Genomic DNA, 9840 nt, shown 5'->3' on the forward strand with positions numbered 1-9840 from the left:
ACAGGCAAGTTATGGCAGACTGACTATCCATCCTTCTAACGTATTTGTTCTACAACACAACTGTTTTATAAAGTTCCAGGAACACAACGATAACGAACTTTTCTTATTTAAATGCTTTTGCATATCTGACGCCTTCCCATTTAAATGGCATTCTACGATAGGAATGTTTAATTCCAATTTGATTGTTGCCTCCCACTTTTTTGAGATGTTCCTTGCAGACTGTGCCTGCCACCGAGCAGCTGACAGGGATGACATTTGCCCAGGAAATGTCTTTGCCTAATTCCTTTCTCTAAAAAGGACCCAAAATGGGTGGTTTAAATTCTTCAACTCCTTTAGCAGCTCTCTAGTATTGCTTGTGGACCAGTCACCACAGGCTTTACATTCAGAATACCCAACGAACCCTTCCTACAAATTGCTCAGCATGCAATGGGTACATTCCTAGAACCGAGATACAAATGGCATTCAAACGTGTGCTTGCAAAGGGAAACACATTTCAAACTGTATGTGTAAACTGTAACACAGGAAAATGATGGACAGGGGAAAGCTTAAGCCGGGCTTCCTCAACCTCAACCTTAAAATAGATAACAAAGAATTAGAAAGTCGGAGATCGGTCACACCTTGGGAAGCCTAACAGGTAAAGAGAATAACTTCAAGGCTAGGACCGTTGTTAAAAAGGGCAAAACCTGTGGGGGAAAACAAGAGCCCAGTGGTGGGTTTTAATTCTCTGACCCTCCATGGCTAGAGGACCACCTGGGGCAGCTGTAGAAAGACCTAAGAAAAGTTTAACATGCACAGGTGAGGAGGGAGGGCTTCCGGTCTGCCCCACCCAAAGGCACTGCGCCTCTAGCTGCAGGCAGGGAATCTCTAAGTGCAGAGATGGGGGGGTTGGGGGGGGCTCATTGGATGTTTTCCAACTCTACAGTTCTACCACAAAGGATCTGAGTAACCCTAACCCTTTCCCTGCCAGCTGTGAGTCAGCACCCAGCCACTCTAAACTGCTTGTCCACCTGCAGAACGGGGAGGAAGATCAGTTTTGAATGGATAAGAAGCTGTCAAGGAAAGAGTAAAACATCCAGTTCGCCCCTGAGAACTGGCTGCCACTCCTCCTGACTGCAGCTTTACCTGAACAAACAGACAGACAAAGGGGTGGAGATCACTTAACCACAATGATCTGCCCTGTGGCTTTTAAAGTCAGAGGTTTTGAATGAGAAAGAAGCACAAAATGAGTAACTTGGAAGTATTAAATATATTCTAGAGTAGCAGTTCCCAAGGTGGGTAGGATCACCCCCTGGGGGCAGTGGGATTTCCGGGGGGGGGGGACGGGGATGGGACTAAGAGGCAAAGGGGTGGCAAGGGATGCTGGAGGTGTAAATGACAAGCAGACTTTGAAAAGCTGGTCTCACTGGATCCAGTTCATCAGTTCTGTTGAATCATTTTAACTACATAGTGATTTTCCCTAGTGGGTCATGCAAACCAGTATTGAGGAACAATGCTTTTCATAGGGGAGGGGGCAGTGGGGGTTGAATTTATGGAACGAAGGGGGCAGCGGGCTGAAAAACATTTGGGAATCGCTGCACTTCAGCATTCAAGGACCTTGTCTGAAGTCAGGTCAGCCTCAGAGCAGAAGTCGGGAATGCTAATGTAACCTAAATGAGCCTTCCCCAACCTGGTGCCCTCTAGATTAGAAGACTGAAGATGGTCAACAAAGGGGGGGGGGAATGAAGGGCCGGCTAATCCTAAGCGCGCGCACACCCACACCCCTGCCAAGTTTCCCTCTTGGAAGATTACGTTTTGCAGGAAGTGTTTCAGACAGGGGAAGACTTCTGTGTGTCGCTCACAGACAAACACAGTGGGATTTACTCCAAAGTAAACTTGCAGAGGTTTGTGATGCCAGAGAGCTAAGAGGCCCGGCTAGCTGCCCGAGAGCTCTAAAGCTGCTGCTTGTGATATGCAACTGAGTTCTCGGCAGATCTGTGTGGTGCTGGCTCCCGGAGAGTTGCCAGAGGCTTGTGGATCTGTCCAGGAGTAATTTGGTGTCCGGTTATCGTGGTCTGCCTGGCGGACTCATCCCGAGAGCCATCCCATGTCTGAAAAACCTACAACACCCTCACCCCATTCTGAGGAAATTCAGTGAGAGGGCAGGTAGGGAGGACTGCCTTTGGGACACAGTTTTAGGTTTTGGGCACGCCTGTTGCAGACTTCTCGTCTCCAGAATCATCCTCGTCCTTTGACTCTCCCGACTCATTGGACTCCTTGGGGCTGTCCTGGGACTCTGCCTTCTTGTCCTTCCGGATCGCCACTGTGCTGGCCGAGAACCCCTTGAAGCCGGCCAGGGGGCTTGAGGAGAAGGGGTAGCCCAAGCCAAACGCACTGCTGCTGCTGCTGCTGCTGACGGTGCTCAGGCGGGTCTCTTCCCCTTCCAGCAATTTTCTGCAGGGGCAAAAACACACAAACCGCGTCAGAACAACACTATGGATCTCTCAAGGTCCACCACTGATGCTTTAGAGCAGTGGTTCCCAAAGTGGGTGGTGGCGCCCCCTGGGGGCTGAGGTGTCAGGGAGTCATTCACCCAGAAACACGGAGAAGATTCCAGAACAGTTGTATATAAGTGGGTGTGGCACCCTGAGCACGTGCAGCTTCAGCTGGAAGCGCTGATAAAAAGAGAACTTTTGTTTTAGCTTTTCGCAGACAACCGACCAACAAATGCTGTCTGCAAACTGCTGCATCCTGACTGCCGATGGGCTGTGTCTGCCTACGTCATTGCTAAAGAGAAAGAGGAACTGACACTTAAGTGTGCCGTCACAGCTATTGCCGTAATGATTGTAAATAGTGCTACCGTGATGCATTTATGACCAGTCAAGCAATAAATTACTTGACTTAGTTGCACAGCGTCTGGGAGTGTAAATTGCTGGCCACTGTTTCCAGAAACTCTGCTAAATGGACAAAAGCTTCTAACGAGGTGCCTACACACAAGTATTCTCATGCAGCGAAAGTGTGATGACCTAGGGGGGTATGAAGGGATAGGGGGTGGCATAGGGGACACTGGAGGGGTCAGCGACTATCAGCCTTTGAAAATCTGGATCAAATGCATCAGTTTTCTTGAATTCTGGCTAGGTTTTTAGATTTTCTGTGAATCTTACTTAGTGGTTTGTTCAAGCTGCTATTCTGAAATAATGCTTTTAATAAGGTAGGGGTCACTGGGGGTGGGTTTAGGGAACCAAGGGGCCGTGGCCCTTAAAAGGCTTGGGAACCACTGCTGTAGAAACCCAACCAAGTACTTTTGAGAAATAAATAAACGCTGCAGCATGTTGCCAAGGGCAGCGCCAAGGACAGTGGCAGGGAGCAGCCACAGGGCAGGCAAGTTTGCTGAAGCTAAGAAGGTCTGGGTCTTCTCAGCGCATGCACAGAAACCTGCCTAGAAACCACAGCTCTCTACTTTGGGTTCCACAATTAAAAATAGAAGACTAAAAAAAGGGAAAAGTCAGGAGAGGGCAACCAAGATGATCAAAGGCCTGGAAAAGAAGCCAAGATCAGTCGAGGGAGCTGGGAAAAGAAGATTGAGAGGGGATATGACTGTAATACCTCAAGGACCACTTCCTTCTGTAAGAACTGGCAAGGACCCTGCAATTATCCTCTGAGGCCCTTCTCTGTGTGCCTCTTCCACAAGAAGTCCGGAGGGTGGCAAGACAAGAACGGGGCCTTTTCTGCGGTGGCCCCCCATTTGTGGAACACTCTCCCTAGAGATGCTCACCTGGCACCTTCATTACACAACTTTAGGTGCCAGGTGAAAATGTTCCCTCTTCAACCGGGTGCTGGGCTGATTAACATTTGTCCATTAAACTTTAATTAGTTTAATGTTAAGCAAACGTCCAGTGCGCTTCCAACACCATAAACATTATCTCAGCAGAGAATTTCGTGCAGCGGTTGAAGAAGGCAGGAGAGTCAGTACCTTTCAATGAAGAATCCTGGAGCAAGCACTTTGGAACTCAGGAAAAAACTTTATTTACAAAAGAAAAGCCCTGGCGATAAAGCACACATGCTTTTATCTCCGGCATAAAGAAAACTTTACTCTAAACTTAACTCTTATCAGCAAACACGCCCATGGCCACATACTGAGTCTGCGAGTCAGGTCAGGGGTGGGGAAGAGGGAGAAAACACGCGGGTGAACTGACTATTTATACAAACTAACTCACATTCCTGGATGCTTAATGACTTCCAGCTGCTCAGTGATTAGAGCGACTTGTTACCTCTTAACCCTTTAGTACCAACAACATTCTATGGCTTTTAAAATGTGTTTCTGGAAGGTTGGTCATTGGCTAGTTTGTGTACTCATTCTGTACATTTCTGTTGTGAACTGTCCTAGGATCTTCAGATGAAGGGCGGTATATCAATTTAAATAATATCAATAATAATATGTCCCATGGGAGAAGGAGAAAGCTTGTTCCCTTCTGCTACAGAGGGTAGGACTCAAATATCAGGAAGAATTTTTTGAGGGTAAGAGCTGTTCAATAGTGGTGGACTCTTCCTCTTCATCAGATGTTTTTAAACAGAGGTGGGCTAGCCATCTGTCATGGATTCTTTGGCTGAGATTCCTGCACTGCAGGAGGTTGGACTAGATGATTCTCAGGGTCCCTTCCAACTATACCATTCGATGTTTCAATGATTTGTGCAGGGGATATTCCTGGTGGGTGGTTTCCCCACCCCAAAATTAGCATGAGTTTATGTGGGGCCTGCATGTTGGAGACCAAAACGTTGGTGCTCAACCTCTGTTTCTCCCCCAAACTGCCCAAAGAACGGAACAACAGGTGAGCAGGAAGGGGGAGATGGCTCTCCTACCTGTACGCTGCTATTTCAATATCCAGAGCCATCTTCACATTCAACAGGTCCTGGTACTCCCGCAGGTGACGGGCCATCTCCCCCTTGGTTGTCCTCAGGGCATTTTCCAGCTGGCTGATGGTCTCCTGAAATGTATCACAATTTCTACGTAACATCAATACCTGTAGCACTTTAAAGCATAACAAGGAAGGCAGATCCCCATCCCCCAGGTGCTGCCAATCAAAACCAGCCTTCCCCAACCAGGTGCTCTCCAACTGTGGACTACACATCCCATTAGCCTCAGCCAACTGCCCTAGATGTTGGGAACTGTAGTCTAACCTTCCTGCGTATGCTAAGATGAGGATGGCTGGTTGTCAGAGGAGAGGACAGGATGGCACAGACAGCCATGGGGGGATGTGATCATGAGCTGTGGGCAGGGGGACTGTCTGGGAAAAGCGGATTTTAAGGAGAAAGGTGTGCAGAACTTTGGGACAGCAAGCGAGAATTGACAGAGGAAGAGCAGGGCTTGGAGAACGGAGTTCATTGTCAGGGAGAAGATGGGGAAATAAGGGCAGAAGGAAAACAGTAGACAAGTAAAAGCAAGAACAATCTTTACAAATGTTCCCTGACTGATCTGTGGAGCACAGCTCAACATTGAGGCCTTTAGGACAAAAAAGGCAACAGGCAGAGAGTTAGGCAGGTTAACTTAAAGAGGCAGCTGGAAAACAACCAAACCACGGTTTGTTAACAACTCTTAGCTCAACAAACCGTGGCTTCCGTGTGACGCACCTGCAAGTCGCGCATCTCTTTGCTGCTCCTCTCCTCGGCCTCCTGCAGCTGCCTCTCCAGGGACTCATTGGCTCCGCGCAGGGACTCGATCTCGATGTTCCGGGCTTGCAGCTGCCGGCGATATTCGGAAATCTCCTCCTTGGCCTGGCGGATGCTGTCGCTGCTGCGAGCTGCCTCTTCAGTGAAGTTGGCAAACTTGGATTTGTACCACTCCTCAGCCGACTGCTGGTTCCGGGCGGACAGGACTTCGTACTGGGTGCGGATCTCTTTCAAGGCAGCCGTGAGGTCAGGCTTGCTCATGTCGATCTCGACGGAGACCTGGAGAGGAACAGATAGAGGGAAGGCCCTCAGTGGCAGGAAGAGGTCCACTCTTCCTAATGAGAGGCCCTGGGAATCTGCTCTATTTATTATGATGGTGGCTGGGAATGCAGTTATTATCATGCTTTATGATTACAGTCATACCCTGTTTCCCCCCCCCCTCCAAGGAGCTTAAGGTGAGACCCGTGTGGATAAGCTCAGATTTTCACTAATATATCCATTCCTAAGTACACTTTAGGGATGTGGGTGGTGCTGTGGGTTAAACCACTGAGCCTAGGACTTGCTGATCAGAAGGTTGGCGGTTTGAATCCCTTTGACGGGGTGAGCTCCCATTGCTCGGTCCCTGCTCCTGCCAACCTAGCAGTTCAAAAGCACACCAGTGCAAGTAGATAAATAGGTACCGCTCCAGCGGGAAGGTAAACGGCATTTCCGTGCGCTGCTCTGGTTTGCCAGAAACGGCTTAGTCCTGCTGGCCACATGACCCAGAAGCTGTACGCCAGCTCCCTCGGCCAATAAAGCGAGATGAGCGCCGCAACCCCAGAGTCGGCCACAACTGGACCTAATGGTCAGGGTCCCTTTACCTTTAAGTACACTTTCCTCCATTGTATGTATTTTGGTGAACACAACTTAGAGAACTGCAAGGCAAAATTCAGAGAGGTGCAAATTTCAATGGGTGGTGTGCTGGCATATTTCGGCTGGCATACTGTTTCAGAAACGGTTACCTGGGCAATTTCACCTTTAACTGTGAACAGAATTAAATTTCTCCCAGAGGTCAAGAATGCCCCTGCTAACCCCTCCTGGTTCCAAACAGGGCTTGTCGGATTGGCTGCACTGAGGCTTTGTGCTTCCAAGCAACTGAAACGCCCCCCACCCACCCCTAGGAAAGTGGGAAGCTTCCTTTATGGAGTCTCTGTGCGCTTGGTCCACTGAGCTCAGTGTGGTTTCGTGTTGAGGTTTCCAGGGACATTTCCAGCCCTGCTCAGAGATGCTTCCTGGAGCTGACCCTGGGACCTTCTGCATGCAGAGCCACTGGACTAGCAAGGAGCGGGGGAGGGGCAAGGGGTGATCTCCGCTGACCTGCAGCCTCAAAGCTGGGAGAAAGGCTGGTCGCTCGTCCCATGTGCTTCAGGAGGCAGCAGAGTTGCCACAGCCGGGGATCGGATGCCAAAGCCTGAGCAACTGTCTCATGAGGACGTAAGAAGCGCCTGCTGATCAGGCCAAGCTAGGCCAGCCTCCTGTTCTCACAGGGGCCAGCCAGATGCTCCAGTGGGAAACCTGCAAGCAGCACTGGAACACAAGAGCAACTCTTTCCCCGTGCCTTCCAGGAACTGGCATTCAGAAGCACGGCTGCCTCCAGCTGTGGAGGAAGAGCACAGCCATAGTCTCTTGCTGCTGCTCTCCAAACTCCACTCCCAATAAGCTGCAGGCAGCCCTGTTCACCAGGTATCTAACCCAGGACTCCCAAGTCCCATCGCTCCCAGCCAGCATGGCCAATGGTCACAGCTAGGCCACAGGCCACTACATCTGGAAGGCGCACCACTTCTTTCCCAAATCCACTTCAACCTGTAGCCACAACCACACCCTGCAGCAGTGAGTTCCACTGATCAGCTGACACTTGAAGCGGCACTCCCAGTCAAACTATTCACTGCGTAACCCTAGAGGGGAGGAGTTGGGCTCGCAGGCACACAATCCATGTCGCTTCCCAACTGTACAGAAGAAGCCAGGTTGCTGGATCAGACCAAAGGCCCACCGAGTCCTCTGCACCTGTGGACGATGTCCACGAACTGCTACATCTGGCAGCAGCAACCACTTCCCCAAATAACTGCACCGTGTGCAAAGAAGCGTTAGCTTGCCCTGACTCTCACACGCAATTCCTTTAAAGTGCAATGTTCCTTCTCAAAGAATTCCAGACACTGAAGTTTACTCCTTACAGAGTTACAGTTCCTGGCAACCCTGAAAAAACTACACTGCCCACAATTCTATGAGGAGACAAAACTTGCCTTAACTGTTCTTTTAATGAATCGCATGTAGGCAGACAATGGTAACTGGATAACCTCAAGTCCTAGTATTATGCTAAGAGGAGTAAACTTAAGCCCGCAATATGTCCGGGTTTTCCGGGACACATCTGGGAATTGGGCTTGAAAATGGCGCAAAGGCGGATTTTTGCTGAATTGGCAAAATGTGCAGGAAAACCCAGACATGCGGCAAGTAGGGTGATTTTTAAAAAAATTAAATCCCAAAAGTTCTTTAAAAGCGCAAAAATGTTTCTATTTTTTGGAGGGGGGAATTGTTCACAGAAAAAGCTCAACAACTCTCTCTGGATTTTCACTTTGGGGGAAATGAAAACCCTAAGTAAACTTCTCTCCATCCATCTACTTTGTCCACACAATGCTTAGTTTTCTAAATCTTTCACGCGGATCCTTGGAAGCGCCTCCTAGGATGTAGCCTTGACTCCTGGAAAAGGAGTGAGACTAGAACTCAGGGACATTCAGTGGAGCTAAATGCTGGAAGACAGATAAGAGTCTTTCTTTAAACAGTGGGGCACAGCTAAACTAGGGGCACTCTCTCCCACAGGAGGCAGGATTGGCCACCAACCTAGATGGCTTTCAAAGGAGATTGGACAAAGTCCTGGAGGAGAGGGCCAGATGGCGATGCTCTGCTTCCACATCAGCAATTTCTGGAAACAGCAGGAGGGGAGAGGGGCCGTTGTGCGCAAATCCTACTTGCAGGTTTCCCCAAAGGGGCATCTGAGTCAGAACAGGATTTTGAACTAACGGACCATTGGCCTGATCCAGGTCAGAAGGCTCTTCTTCCCTCCTCAAGCAGGACATTTTGGGCGCTGCTTTCACTACATTCACCTTCCCTCCTCCACCATCATGTCCTTTCGCCCTCCGGGTCGGCCCCGGTGAGCGCACGACGCTGGACCCGACAGTGGCGCCCCGGGAGCCCCCGCCGCGCCCCCTGCCCGCCTCACCTGCGCCCCCTGGAGCTCGGCCTGCAGCTCGGCCACCTCCTCGTCGTGGACGTGGCGCAGGAAGGCGATCTCGTCCAGCAGCGCCTCCACCTTCTTCTCCAGCTCCAGGCGGGCCAGGGCGGCGCGGTCGGCGTCCTTGCGCGCGTCGCGCAGCGCCAGCTCGGCCTCCTGGCGCCGCGCCGCCTCGTGGGCCGCCTGCTCGCGCAGCCGCTGGAGGGCGCGGCCCAGCTGCTGGCTCTCCAGCGCCGCCTGGTCGCCGTCGTGGCGCAGCGCCTCCACCTGCGAGCGCAGCTCGCGCACCTCCTGCTCGTACAGCGCCTGCAGCCGCGACGGCTCGGCCTGCCGCTGCCGCAGCGCCGCCACCTCGGCCTCCAGCAGCCGGTTGTGCTGCTCCAGCTGGTGCACCTTCTCGATGTAGCTGACGAAGCGGTCGTTGAGGCCCTGCAGCTGCTCCTTCTCGTTGGTGCGCACGATCTTCAGCTCGTTGCTCAGCGCGCTCGGCCCCGACGCCGCCGACGCCCCGCCGCCCCGCAGCGCCTCCAGGTGGTCCAGCGAGCTGCTCGGCGCCGGCAGCTTCCGATACGACGACGAGAAGGCCGAGGGGCCCGGCGCCCCCGCGCGGCCCGCCGTCGAGCCGTACGCCAGGCTCCGGCCCGCGAAGGGCTTCTTGCCGTAGGACGGCGCGGCGAAGAGCAGCTCCCGGCTGTAGCTCATGGCCGCGGCTGCGAGGGGCGTCCGGGGCTGCGCGAGGAAAGAGGGTCGCGGCGCCGGCGGAGGTTCTTCGACAGCGGGCGGGGAGCGCGGCACGGAGGCGCTTTTATCGCCGGGCCGGCGCCAATCCTAGCGGCGCAGCGGCGACAAAGTCACGTCGGGCAGCCAATTGCAAAGGCGAGGAGGGGGGCGCGGGGGGGAGAAGGAGGAGGATTTTTCTCGCTGGCTGCCGC

At 52.1% G+C, this 9840-nt stretch overlaps 1 protein-coding gene across 1 annotated transcript; it reads right to left on the reverse strand.

Moving 5' to 3' along the window:
* Positions 1-575: 575 nt before the first annotated feature.
* On the reverse strand, positions 576-9622 carry LOC308591943 (low molecular weight neuronal intermediate filament-like). The gene is made up of 4 exons (XM_081203120.1): positions 8897-9622; positions 5605-5922; positions 4837-4961; positions 576-2430 (listed from the first exon to the last, which is right to left on the reverse strand). The coding sequence occupies exons 1-4, from the start codon at positions 9608-9610 to the stop codon at positions 2172-2174; spliced, it is 1416 nt and encodes a 471-aa protein (XP_081059246.1). The 5' UTR covers positions 9611-9622; the 3' UTR covers positions 576-2171.
* Between the last annotated feature and the right edge of the window lie 218 nt (positions 9623-9840).

The sequence above is a fragment of the Podarcis bocagei genome (genome assembly GCF_964188305.1).
Source record: "Podarcis bocagei genome assembly, chromosome: 7".
Taxonomy (NCBI): domain Eukaryota; kingdom Metazoa; phylum Chordata; class Lepidosauria; order Squamata; family Lacertidae; genus Podarcis; species Podarcis bocagei.

Bases quoted from the DNA above. Each gene is read 5' to 3' on its own strand.
- LOC308591943 (XM_081203120.1), bottom strand. From the start codon at position 9,610: ATGAGCTACAGCCGGGAGCTGCTCTTCGCCGCGCCGTCCTACGGCAAG. The intron at 4,962-5,604 runs GTGCGTCACACG...GATACATTTCAG, and splicing joins AAGAGATGCGCGACTTGCAG to GAGACCATCAGCCAGCTGGA. The intron at 2,431-4,836 runs GTAGGAGAGCCA...TTGCCCCTGCAG, and splicing joins ATTGAAATAGCAGCGTACAG to AAAATTGCTGGAAGGGGAAG.